At 37.8% G+C, this 14,174-nt stretch overlaps 1 protein-coding gene across 7 annotated transcripts in view; it reads right to left on the bottom strand.

Moving 5' to 3' along the window:
- Positions 1 to 4,253: 4,253 nt before the first annotated feature.
- MATCAP2 (microtubule associated tyrosine carboxypeptidase 2) overlaps positions 4,254 to 14,174 on the bottom strand; it is a gene marked incomplete at its 5' end in the record, with an annotated part of 96,218 nt that continues 86,297 nt past the window's right edge. For 6 of the 7 annotated variants that reach the window (XM_081244573.1, XM_081244569.1, XM_081244567.1 and 3 more), the window contains 3 exons: positions 4,254 to 7,500; positions 9,835 to 10,358; positions 12,940 to 13,037. In XM_081244573.1, coding sequence (XP_081100699.1) covers positions 10,197 to 10,358; positions 12,940 to 13,037 — 260 coding nt within the window. In that variant the 3' untranslated portion in view covers positions 4,254 to 7,500; positions 9,835 to 10,196. The other variant, XM_081244568.1, reaches the window with a different exon arrangement.

A 14,174-nucleotide genomic window follows, 5' to 3' on the forward strand; every position in this document is an offset into this window, starting at 1 on the left:
TTTCATTTCTAATTTTATTGATTTGATCCTTCTCTTTTTTTTCTTGAGTCTGGCTAAAGGTTTCTCAATTTTATTTACCTTTTCAAAGAACCAGCTCTTAGTTTCATTGATCTTTTTTATTGTTTTCTTCATCTCTATTTCATTTATTTCTGCTCTGATGTTTATGATTTCTTTCCTTCTACTAACTTTGGGGTTTTGTTTGTTCTTCTTTCTTTAGTTGCTTTAGGTGTAAGTTTTGGTTGTTTGAGATTCTTCTTGTTTTCTGAGGTAAAATTATATTGCTATAATCTTCCTCTTATAACTGCTTTTGCTGCATCTGATAGGTTTTGGATCATTGTGCTTTCATTTTCATTTGTCTCTAGGTATTTTTTGGTTTCATCTTTGATTTCTTCAGTAATCCATTGGTTGTTTAGTAGCATATTGTTTAGCCTCCATGTGTTTGTGATTTTTACATTTTTCTTCTCATGTAGTTGATTTCTAATCTCATAGTATTGTGGTCAGAAAAGATGCTTGATATGATTTTAATTTTCTTAAATTTACCAAGGCTTGTTTTCTGGCCCCCAGCATGTGACCTATCCTGGAGAATGTTCTGTGTGCACTTGAGAAGAATGTGTATTCTGCTGCTTTCGGATGAAATGTTCTATAAATATCAATTACATTCATCTGGTCTAATGTGTCATTTAAGGCTTTTTCCTTATGGATTTTCTGTCTGGGTGATCTGTCCATTTATGTAAGTGGGATGCTGAAGTCCCCCACTATTGTTCTCTTACTGTGATTTTTTTTCCTTTTATGTCTGTTAACATTTGCCTTATGTATTGAGTTGCTCCTGTGTTGCCTGCATATATATTTACAATTGTTATATCTTCTTCTTGGATTGGTCCCTTGATCATTATGTAGTGTCCTTCTTTGTCTCTTATAACAGTCTTTATTTTAAAGTCTATTTTGTCTGATATGAGTATTCCTACTCCAGCTTTCTTTTGATTTCCATTTACATGGAATACTTTTTTCCATCCCCTCACTTTCATCTTTATGTGTCTCTAGATCTGAAGTGGGTGTATCCATTCAGCCACTCTGTCTTTTGGTTGGAGCATTTAATCTATTTACATTTGAGGTAATTTATCAATATGTATGTTTTTACTGCAATTTTGTTAATTGTCTTGGGTTTGTTTTTGTAGGTCTTTTTCTTCCCTTCCTCTTGCGTTCTCTTCTCTTGTGATTTGATGACTATCTTCAATGTTGTGTTTGGATTGCTTTTTCTTTTTTGTGTGTGTATCTACTGTCGGTTTCTGGTTTGTGGTTACCATGAGATGTAGCAGCCTATATATAAAGAAGATTGTTTTAAGTTGCTGGCCTTTTAATTTCAAATGCATTTCCAATATCCCACATTTTTATCCTCCTCTACCCACGATTGCTGGTTTTGATATTTTATTTGTGTGTGGACAAATATGTATGTTTACTTTTACTGGTGAGCTTTACCATTCATAATTTTGTTTCTAGTTGTGGCCTTTTCTTTTTATTTTATTTTTTGCTGCTTTGGATCTTTGTTGCTGCATGTGGGCTTTCTCTAGTTGTGGCAAGCAGGGGCTACTCTTCATTGCGGTGCACAGGCTGTAGGCACATAGTCTTCAGTAGTTGTAGCACACAGGCTCAGTAGTTGTGGCACATGGGCTTAGTTGCTCTACAGCATGTGCGATCTTCCTGGACCAGGCATCGAACTAGTGTCCCCTGCATTGGCAGGAGGATTCTTAACCACTGCACCATCAGGGAAGTCCGCTGTGGCCTTTTCTTTTCCGCCTAGAGAAGTTCCTTTAGCATTTCTTGTAAGGCTGGTTTGGTGGTGCTGAATTCTCTCAGCTTTTGCTTGTCTGTAAAGCTTTTGATTTCTCTGTCGAATATGATCTAGAGCCTTGCTGAACTACAGTATTCTTGGTTGTAGGTTTCCCCCTTTCATCACTTTAAATATATCATACCACTCCCTTCTGGCCTGCAGTTTCTGCTGAAAAATCAGCTGATAACCGTATGGGGACTCCCTGGTATGTTTTTATTGCTGTTCCCTTGTTGCTTTTAATATTTTCTCTGTCATTAATTTTTGTCATTTTGATTAATGTGTGTCTCGGCATGTTCCTCCTTGGGTTTATCCTGTAAGGGACTCTCTGCACTTCCTGGACTTGTTTCCTTTCCCATGTTAGGGAAGTTTTTAAGTTATTATCTCTTCAAACATTTTCTCAGGCCCTTTCTCTCTTCTCTTTCTGGGACCCCTATAATGTGAATGTTGGTGTGTTTAATGTTGTCTCAGTGGTCTCTTAGACTGTCCTTTCTTTTCATTCTTTATTCTGTTCCACAGCAGTGATTTCCACCAACCTGTCTTCCAGTTCACTTATTCTTCTGCCTCATTTATTTTGCTATTAATTCCTTCTAATGTATTTTTCATTTCAGTTACTGTATTGTTCACCTGTTTGTTCTTTAAATCTTCTAGTCTTTGTTAAACATTTCTTGTATCTTCTCAGTCTGTACTTCCACTCTTTCTCTAAGATCTTGGATCAACTTTACTTTACTTGGATCAACTACTATTACTCTGAATTCTTATTCAGGCAGATTGCCTATCTCCACGTCACCTAGTTGTTTCTGGGGTTTTACCTTGTTCCTTCATCTGGACCATATTTCTTTGCCATCTAATTTTGTTGAACTTTGTTTGTGGTCTCCATCTCAGGCTACAGGTTTGTAGTTCCTCTTGCTTCTGCTGTCTGTCCCCTCGTGGGTGAGGTTGTTCCAGGGGTTTGTGCAGGCTTCCTGGTGGGAGGGACTGGTGCCTACTCCTGGTGGGTGGAACTGGGTCTTGTACCTCTGGTGTGCAGGGCCACTTCAAGGGGTGTGTTTAGAGGCAGCTGTGGACTCATGACTTTAGACAGCCTGCCTGCTATATGTGGGGCTGTGTTCCCACTCTGTTGGTTGTTTGGCCTAAGGTGGCCCAGCACTGAAGCCTACAGGCTGTTGGGTAGGGCCATGTCTCACTGCCAAAATGGCAACCTCTGGGAGAGCTCACACTGATGAATACTCCCTGTGGCCTCCACCACCAGTGTCTTTACCCCCACAGTGAGCCACAGCTGACTCCTGCCTCCCCAGGAGACCCTCCAAGACCTGCAGGTAGGTCTGGCCCAGGCTCCTATGGAGTCACTACTTTGCAGTGGTTCCCAGTGCTCATGATACCTTATGTGTGTGTGCTCCCCAAGAGTGCAGTCTCTGTTTCCCTCAGTGCTGTGGAGCTCCTGCACTCAAGCCCCGCTGGCCTTCAAAGTGAAATGCTCTGTGAGCTTCTCCTCCTGATGCCAGACCCCAGGCTGGAGCTCAGAACTCTCAGTCCTGTGGGAGAGCCCCTGTGATGTAATTATTTTCCTGTGTGTGTCGCCTACCTGGCAGGTATGGGATTTGATATCACAAAAGTGCCCCTCCTACCATCTCATTGTGGCTTTGTCTTTGGATGTAGAGAACCTTTTTTGGTAGGTTCCAGTTTTTTTGTCTATGGTTGTTCACCAGTTAGTTGTGATTTTGGTGTTTTTGTGATAGGAGGTGAGCTCAAGTCCTTCTACTCTGCCATCTTGTCTCCTCCTTCAAGAGTATTTAATTTTAAAAATGTCCAGTTTGTTTTCTTGGCTTGTGATTTTGGTTCTAAGGTATGTAACTAACTGGAAATAGCAGTGCATGCAGAATTATTTATACAATAGTAATCTATCATTGTAAAAAATGATGAGGAGGAGATATATATACATATATTTGTGTTTGCCTGTGTATGCACAAACTAATGACTACTATTTTCAGTTTCTTATAAAACTTATCTCTGGTGGGAGAGAACAGGGATGGGAGCCACAGGTGGGAAGGAGAATTTGTATCATTTTATTTCATTTATTACTATGAAATTTTAAAAATTTCAAAATGCAGTGATTAAATATAGAATTCTGCTAACACACTGAATAAACATGAACTCAAAAATGCAAGAAAAATTTAAAGACCATATGTGCATATAGTAAAGTCAAATAAAAATAGTATGGAGTAAAAGTGAGTTTCTTTCTTACTCCTGACTCCTAGTCCTTCAATGTCACCACTCTTACCTGTATCTCGTGTAGCCTACCAGAGATGTTCTGTGACTATACAAGTGTACATGTACATACACATACCGTCCCCCCACCCCTTTTTAAAAAAATCAAATAGAAACTGACTTCAAACACCATTCTGAAACATGCTTTTTACTTAACAATAGATTTTGAGATTGTTCTACAATGATGTAGAATCTAAATCAATATGTACAGGCCTACCTTATTTTTAAATAGGCTGTATAGTTTTAACATATAAATATGTCATCTAACTAGTTCCTTGCTAATGAATTTTAAGGTTGCTTCCACTCTATTTTTACCACAATGTTGCAGTGCAAAGATACATATCTTTGCACAAAGATATATGTGTACATATATTTTTGCATATGTGTGCAATGTATATATGATGAATAAGTGTATGATAGTGTGTGTGTGTGTACTTATTGTGGAATTGTTGGGTTAAGGATATATATGCTTTTAACATTTTCATGTATTTTCTAATAGAGCTCTAGAATCAACTTATCAAAAGCATCCTTTTGAGATTGTGCTTGGAAGCACTTCTTGGAAGGCAGATCTAGTGGTAATGAACTCTCTCAGCTTTAGTCTGTGTAGGCAAGTCTTTATCTCTCTCCTTCATTTCTGATGGAAAACTTTGCCAGAGTATTCTTCGTTGGCAGTTTTCTCTCAGCACTTTGAATATATCGCCCCACTGTCTCCTGGCCTGTAAGGTTTTCACTGAGAAATCTGCTAATAACAGTATGGAGGGTCCCTTTTAAGTTACAAGCTTCTTTTCTCTTGCTGCTTTTAAGATTCTCTTTGTCTTTTACAGTTTTATTATAGCATGTCTTGAAGAGGATCTCTTTGAGTTTGGTGACCTTATGAACTTGGGTATCCAAAATTTTCCCTCAGATTTGGGAAGTTCTCAGCCATTATTTCTTTAATAAGTTGTCTGCCCCCTTCTCCTTCTGAAACTCTAATAATTTTCAAGTTGTTTCTTTTGATTGTATCCCATAGATCACATAGGCTTTCATTATTCTTTTTCATTCTTTTTTGTTTTCCTCTGACTGAATAATCTCAAAGTTCCCACCTTCTACCTCACAGATTCTTTCTTCTGATTGACACATTCTGAAACTGATGCTACTATATTTTTCATTTCATTCACTGTATTTTTCTACTTCAGAATTTCTGTTTGGTCCTTTATGATTTTTCTTTGTTAAACTGCTCATTTTATTCAAGTATTTTCTTGATTTCATCAAATTGTCTATTCTTGTACCTCACTGAGCTTCCTTAAACAGTTATTTTTCATTCTTTATCAGGTAAATCACAGATCTCCATGTCTTTGGGATCAATTACTGGAAGATTATCATAATCCTTTGGTAGTGTCATGTTTTCTTAAGTTTTGCTTTGTTGTCTTTGTATCTGAAATAGCAGTTGTTTCCTCTAGTCTTTACTAACTGCTTCAGCAGAGAAGTAACTTCAGTCATCCCTGCTGGAGATTCTGAGGCTTCCTCAGATCAGCTACGGGTAAGCCTGCCCCATACTTCTTCGCCTCTTATGGCAGAATACTTAAACTTGTATGTCTTCTCTTGAGTCTGCAATGCAAAAGGTTAGGTGCTGATAGTCTCCCTTCTGCTTTCCCAAGTGTGGGGCTAAAGCTCACATTTGTGGTCTCCCTTGGGCCTGCAGATTCAGTTTGGCTTTTTTTGCATGTTCACTAGCTGTCTGCCAAAGCAAAGCTTGCTCTTGATGCTATCAGGAGTGTGACAGGAAGCGACAGGGTGTGTGTGTGGGTGAGGCACATGGAGCACTACTGGTTCCCATGGGCTGGTCAGGGAGACCCACAGGTTAGGTGTCCCCAGTGCCATGTGGGCTAGCTTCTTGATGGGACTGTGAGTTAGTAGGCTCTGTGACTCTTTAATGCCCTCCAAGAGTCCTATCCACTATTCTCCTAGCACCTTCCCACCCCCTCATCACGCAGCTCAAGATTCAGTAGTCTGGATGAGGCAAGAGAGAAATGGGCCTCTCTGGTGGCTTCCCACATAGTTGGAGAAGCTGGGTACTCAGAGTCACTTGCATTTTCCCCTCCAGGAAAAATCACGGGCTGAGAAGGTCTCTCTTGGCCCTGAACTGTGCCACCTTGAGGGAAGAATAATGAGGATAAAATCAAACTGTTCCTCCTCAAAGCATCTAAACTCATTTATTGCTCCAAAAATGTGCTGAAAATTCTCCAATGGAAACCCAGACTTTCACAAAGGTGCTCTTGTCTGTGGGTGATTGTCTGTCTAAGGTAGTACTTTCTAGGGGTTTCCACACTGCAGCCGAGAGGGCCTGGAGCTGGTTCGCAGGCCACTGCAGGGTCCAAGCCAGGACCTAAGTCTGTATGCCTATAAGCCAGTGCATGGGCAGGAAAGATTCCTACCAGGTTGCTTGGTGATTCCTACAAAGTTGCTTGGTGTTGGATCCCTAAGCTCCCACCAGGTCATTTCTGTCTGTATATGGATACCAAACTGCTGGGGGTGGAGGACACAAATGAGGGAAAGCTTTTTCAGCCATGTTGATGTCACTTCTGAAGCTGGTCACCTTTTGTTAGGATAACTGGATAGTTGGGAAGAAATGAATGCTCAGTAATCTCCTCTTAGTGGTCAGATTTCTGCTCTTTGCTTTGTCCTCTTTCTTTAGGTACAATTCTTTTCAGTTCTGAAGGCTAGAAGTTCAAGATCAAGGTGTTGGAAAGCTTGATTTTTCCTGAGAACCATAAGGGAAGGATCTGTTCTGGGCCTCTCTCCTTGGCTTGCAGATGGCTGCCCTCTTGCTTCCTCTTCATATGCTTTTCCCTCTGCATACTTGAAATTCCACATATTCTTAAAGCTAGCTAACAAACACTGGTATTTCTCATCCTGGCAGTTTCAAGATATTAATTCCTTTAGCCACTGGAATCAGAGTGAACAAAAATGAATGAAATCATAGCCAGCTGAAAAGCCTTTCACAAGTGCCATAAAGGTTTGAATTCAAAGACCAAGACACTTAAGAATAAAGTGCTGACTCCCTTGGGCATCTGCTGAAGGGCTCAAGGGATCTCCTCAGGGCCTGTGATGACCCAAGCAACTGTATTCTTGGTCTACTCCTTCCCCTAGGCTAAAGTTACTCAGGTTCCAAACAAGCCTTGCAAAGAGTGGTAATAAAATACTGTAAATACTCACTACTTTGCAAGTGATCTTTGTCTCTGTACTTCAAACACATGAACAGGCCCATTTACTATGGTTTACATTCTTTTGGTAACACTTTTTGGGTATGGTACCGGCAGTGCTGTAACCTGGGTCTGTGCCACTCTTCCTCACTGGACTGTGGAACATTTCTTGTCTTCATCAGAGGACCTCTGACACTCAGCACAGATTCTGCTCCTCAATTGGTTCTGCATAAAAGTTTATTCAATAAACAAACAGGGTAGTAAATTAAGACAGAATTTCCCTCTCTCCTTTTCCCTATGCCCCATGGGAGTATATGCTGAACTAATTAGGGGAAAGGTAGAGTGTGGCAAATATAATATTTCTCTATAAATAAGAATACTAGAAGACAAACATGATTGATGGTATTTTCAATAATTACAATTCAAAAACCCAGAAATACCACAATAAAAAATATAATTAGGTTTTAAAAGAACAGAAGTTTGCAGGCATATATATCCAAATAGTTCATTTGAGAACCTCAGTGCTATTTATTTCTATTACAGCTAGACACAAAATGCTCAAAGATTGAAAATATAAAGAAATGAAGACTATGGATTTATGTTTGCAGACTATTTTACTTTGAAACTGTCTGGTGTGAAAACCTAACAGTTTATTAGAATTTGTATTTGATACAACTATATGTTAGAATTTCAGTGGAAAAAATTGATGAAATCCTAATGATCAATAGCCTATAGTAAATGACTATTCTAGTTAAAACGAATATGATCTTCAACTATTCTCCTAAGTACTGCTGCTATAATTTTCTATTTATAAAAACTTTCATTTTAGAGAAAACTGACCTTAATGCTATTTCAAGAAAGAGAATAAACATTAAATCTTCAATCTCAACTTTTAAAGCTTAGAGCTCTTTAAGTATTTCTGCTAATCTTAAACTACTTTTGGTTCATTGCTAACTTTTGAAATACCTTAATGTGATTTAAGGTCTTTTTTTTTTGTCTGGATAGTGCTCATGTTTTTTGTCTTTATACCAAAGCAGTAAGGCAAGAAAGTTTTTCCTTTTTCAGATCATATAATATCTATCCCTTTTAAAATTCAGGGACTATAACCACTACAAACAGTCCTACCAATAGGAAATTAAGGCTGCTGTGATTTTCCTTTATATTTAAACCATAACATAAGATTAGCAGTGTTATTGCCTACAAATGCTGAATTTATAATCATTTGACCTTAAGTCACAGGACATAAATATTGCCATTTCTGTCTGTACTTCAATTCCAGCTAATAAGACATTGTTTTCACAGTTACCTTTGATAAGATGAAGTCAGAAAAAACTACACAAAGCTGAAACTGGATGACTCTGCTACAAAGAAATAATGCTTGAGAGGACAAGAGTGGTCTTCTGGCATCTGGTTAGTGTTGGCGCACTGTGCCCCCAGTGCAGGTCACACTCCAGCCAGCATGACACAGGTATGGGCACCTTCAGTACTCTAAAGGGCCTTGCATGCTACTGCCAAAGGTGAAATGCATGGCTTCGCAAGAACTACCAGGTGCCAGTTAGAGTATATCATGTTTGTTGGAGGTTTGTTGAAGTATATCATTCTTTGAGGCGCCCTTCCAGATACGTGAAAGAGAAAAATCCCAAAACCTTGTCTGCAAAAGAGTTTCTAAAATGTGAATGTGAACCAGGCTTTGCAGTATACATCTACCAGTGTTAGCACCATATTTAAGTCTAAATTGAGGTAAAGATAAACTCTCAGATAGACTTTGGGTAGAAATTACAGTAGCAATTTTGAATGGGGTGTTTACAGCAGTATTCTTTCTGATTAAAGTAAGTTTGAAAAACTACTTGATCCCAAGTATACCTATTATACCTATCCAAGTATATACTGAAATTGATAAATTATAAAGCTAGGTATAAGCTTTTAGCAGGAGAAATGTAGTAAAACAGAACTCACATTCTTGAAATTCAAAGTATGTCATTATGGGCTTGATGAAGTCAAAGATTTTGATAAAATACTGAGCCAATATCACAAAGCCAGTTTATCAAATGGCAAGGCCCAGAAATTCTGTTTCTCAGAGTATATATAGTCAAGCTTACTGTAGATGCTACCCAGTCAACATCCAGCTCCTACATGATTTATCCCCTGCTCATTGCTCCATTTAATAAAACAGGTAAGTAGCTTCTCTCTTTCCCAACTATTTTGATTTATGTAGAAAAACCTCTGAGACTTGGGAAGGAAAGACCCCAAAACTTGGTTAAAAATTTGAAGATGTCCAGTATGTTTCAGCAGATGAAAACCAAGTTTAGTTAAGGGATAACTGGACAAAATACAGTAATCCTCTACTTTAGTTCCTATAAGCTGATAAGGTGAAACAATAATGTGTAAAATAAATAACTATGAAAACTTTTCAAATTGCTTTTCCCCTCCCTTTAACATTACTTAACATATAAGAAAATAAGAAATCTTAAATTTCTTATTTTCTAGCTTTTGGGAGCATAACACAGACTAATTTTTCAAAGGACAATAATTACCATTATTTATTAAATAAAATATTACCTTGAAGTTTGAACAGCACAGGAATTCCATCTCTAGTAAGAGCTGGTCTTGGTGCTCAGGCAGAAGTTTATCACTCAATTTGACCAAGATTCCTCAAAAACGCCCATCAGCAGTATTTTCATCTGACTCTGTTGAGATTCAGATGAAAACAGGAGTAACTTTCCCCTGTAGCCTACAGAAACATTTTAGGGAAACAGTTTAAAGTTTGTTCTTAACCTAAATATTCAGCTGAGTACTGCAGACCATTCTTCAGAAAACTCATGTAAACAGTCATTCTCCTTTTATAAATCTGCTGGTGCTAACTGCACCTAATTGGTAATATACATGGAGGTATAGCTTAGCTATGTTTGCGAGAATGCTAATTAATATATAAGATCTTTCAGTTCCCTGTCAGTCAGTTCATTCACTTCCATGATCTTCTCTAAGTGTTCCATATATCGGCCATGGTCCTGCAGAAAGTGAGGGACCCTCATGTTTTCAGTAACTGCCAATCCTTTTAAGCGATCCACATCTTCATAAGAGACCTGAAAAAAGGAAGATTGGTTACTTTTTAAGTGTGACGACCAGTTACATTTTGAAGAGCAATTTCTTCCTTTGGTCTTAAGTGAAACTTTATGTAGACTGTTTTTGAAATTACTCCCTAATACCTGGAAAATAACGAAATTTACTGTGTTAAATAAGAATGTATTTATCTGCCCCTTCATACCATGACAATATTTTTAAAAATCTAGTCAGTATTTGATTTAACAATCTATTGTGGATCTACCGTTTGTCTAGAAATTAAACAACTAAACTTAATATATGTGTGTGAAAGACTGAACCTAAACAAATCTCCTGCCTAAATCTAAATATAAGAATTGGGACTTCTCTGGCAGTCCAGTGGGTAAGACTCCATGCTCCCAATGCAGGAGGCCCAGGTTCGATCCCTGGTTGGGGAACTAGATCCTGCATGCTGCAACTAAGAAGCCCGCATGCCACAATGAAGATCCTGCGTGCTGCAACTAAGACCCAGTGCAGCCAAAGTAAATAAATAAGTAAATAAATAAGAAAATAATTGGAATGTAAATACTGTATTATTAAGTTAGGAAAATCAGCACAATAATACATTAAATTCCTTTTTCTATTTTTTTTTTTTTTTTTTTTTTTTTTGCGGTACGCGGGCCTCTCACTGCTGTGGCCTCTCCCGTTGCGGAGCACAGGCTCCGGACGCTCAGGGTCAGCGGCCATGGCTCACGGGCCCAGCCGCTCCGCGGCATGTGGGATCTTCCCGGACCGGGGCACGAACCCATGTCCCCTGCATCGGCAGGCGGACTCTCAACCACTGCGCCACCAGGGAAGCCCTCCTTTTTCTATTTGATTTGAGAAATAAAATAACGTTTTGTGTTAAAAATATCAAAATAAAAGCAAGAGAATTTAAGTATTTTTTAAAATTTCATATCTCTTTCATTCACTCAAGAAGCCAGTCTTTCATAAATATTATATTAATTTATAGAACTTAAAGTTTCACCCCTAAACTTATCTTTCAACTTTTAAATTACAAAACATAGCTGGCTTTAAGTACTATTATCTTCTGATCAACACTCTTCCTGGTTCAGTAGGAAGGCTTTAAATAAATCATGTTCATCCTAAGTTTTATTTATATTTCAGTTAAAATTGAGTATTTATATCACTAAGTATAATAGGTTATAGGAAATAGGTTTGGTGTTGATATTGGCATGGTTTTGTAATTTATCTTAAATCACTCTGAGTTTATTATAAGGAGGGAATGAGTAAATATACTGATGTTGGGAAATAAGGTTCTCATTTTAAGAAAAGAGATACACATATGGAATGGGAAGGGAGATGTAAAAAGACTTTGTGATGCCTGATTTGAATTAGAATGCCCTTATGATTTAAAACAAATGTATGATATACTCATTGAAAAGGTCTAGAAGCATCAGCACTCAAGTAGTGATGTGCACACCTCGTGCTCAAGTCTTGTTTTCTAAATACCATTTCCCACTAAAAAGAATCAAGACTTCCTTGGAGAAACATCTAATCTTAGATTTGGGCAGGAAAAGTGTAAGGTGAGCCCAGAATATTTTACTTTACTTGAAAACATGTAGACATGTTTTAAAAAACACAGGAGTAGCCATTGGAAGAGCTGAATAAAAAAGTGGAGGGAAATGTAACAGAATTCAAAGATCTCTATTTTGCTACCACCAGTGTAGTAACTGATTTGGGCAAAAATCATCAATTGATGTTAAAATCATTTCTGGAAAGGCTGTTAGACAATAGTACATTTGAAGGTATCATCCCACAAATTACTTATTAATGGAGGAAAGGTACCTTTATAATGGAGAGATCGGGCAGTAACTACCCCAGGTGATTATACACAGTATCACCAATAATGGGACAAAATATCTCTCTAATGTGATGCACTGAAAAATGCATGACTCACTTTAGTATTCTTGGCAAAAATGTTTAACCTAAAGCTAATTACAAGGAAACAATCTGATAGTCCAGATTCTAGGAATTCTCAAGGAAATTTTCTTGGATTCTTAAAAATGTCATAAGAAAAGACTACGGTGAGGGGGACTGTTATAAATTAAGAGATTAAAGATGATAAGTGAATGCAAGGCATAAATCTTGACTGGATCCTGGGTCATGAAAAAGAGCTACAAAAAGGACATTTTGGAGATAATCTGGGGAGTATAAAAGACTTTTTTTAGATATTATATAGAATCAATGATAAATTTCTTTAGAAAACATATGGTCATGTCAGAATATCCTCATTCTTGGGAGATAATTACTGAAGTATGAAGGGGAGTAGAGTTATACCTGCAGCTTACTTTAAAATACTTCAGGAAAGTATGCATATAAAAACTAAGAATATATTCCCCAATTTCCTAATCCCTTCTTTATCTCTTATTGTCCACAAAGAAATATTGTAATTTGGTTCTGTGACAGAACCTCATTTCTTCCCTCCTGTTATCACATAAAGGAAAACTACTCCAACAATAAAATAAAAACAGTTTCAACTTGAGTCTTATTTAATCATGAAATGAGCTGAAGGAAGGGTTGACCTGGTACGTTTGCAGACTCTGTGCCATTGGTTTCACTCACCTTCCCCAGGGCCGTCAGTAGATGAAAGTCAATAGTCTCTCTATATCGGAGGATTTGCAGGATACCATCCAAGTATACCTGGTCTTTACTGAAACACCCTGGAGGAACCAGAAAAGTGTTTACTTTCTGATGTTTAAAAAAAATTATTAAGTAACTAAATACCAGCCCATTCACTTAAAAAATAAATAGGGCAAATTAGAAATTTAACTATAATCATAACATAAAATGTAAGGTCTTGAGAAGTACCACAATAACTACAGCCTAGTAGCTTCCCTTTAAGAATTCCTTCTCCCTGGCTCCCCACTCCCCATAATTAAAACAGCATTTTTCCCTAAAGAAACACTAGAGCAGAAACTAACACAACATTGTAAAGCAATTATATTCCAATAAAGATGTTTAAAAATATATATGACTCTTAAAATTATCCCATCCTCACCTCTACCATTTGATCATAAACTTAACTTCCATGATTAACTGAAGGCATTTGGGTGGGGAGGGCTGGGAGAGGATAGTTGTAGAGTAGTTAAGTTTCAAAAGGGGCCAATGTGGAGACATGGGATTTCAGAAATTCCTGGGTTTTTTATAAGAAATAATACCCTTTACCCCATTAAAGTTAACTATAGGTGACTTTGATACTATTTCTCCCTATAAAAACAAGAAATAGAACTGGATTTTAAAGCATATGAAAAAATATGAACTAGACATGAAAATTAGGAATAGTTCATGAGATCTGTGCTTAGATAAAAAATGGTATTCTACTTACAAAGAAAACCTTTCTCCCATCATGACATAAATTATGTAAATTTTTAAAAATTTTGCTCTAGAATTAAATGGACTAGAATTCTACCAAATGGAGAGTCATACAATAAGAAATTATTGTTGAAGAGTTCCCAAGATGGTGGACTAAGAGGACCCTGAACTCACCTCCTCTCATGGGCATACCAAAATTACAACTATTTACAGAGCAACTACAAGTGAGAAAGACTGGAACCTATCAGAAAAGATTTCTATAACTAAAGATATAAAGAAGGAACCACAACTAGATGGGTAGGAGGGGAGAAACTGCAGTATAGTCAGGACCCATATCCTGAGGTGAGAGACCTACAAATGGGAAGATAATTATAAGTATAGAGGTTCTCCAGAAGGAGCAAGAGGTGAGAGACCCACATCAAGCTCCCAAGCCCAGGGGTCCTGTGCTGGGAAGACGAGACCCCAGAATGTTTGGTTTTGAAGGT

The sequence above is a fragment of the Mesoplodon bidens genome, assembly GCF_964165515.1.
Source record: "Mesoplodon bidens genome assembly, chromosome: 9".
Classification (NCBI taxonomy): domain Eukaryota; kingdom Metazoa; phylum Chordata; class Mammalia; order Artiodactyla; family Ziphiidae; genus Mesoplodon; species Mesoplodon bidens.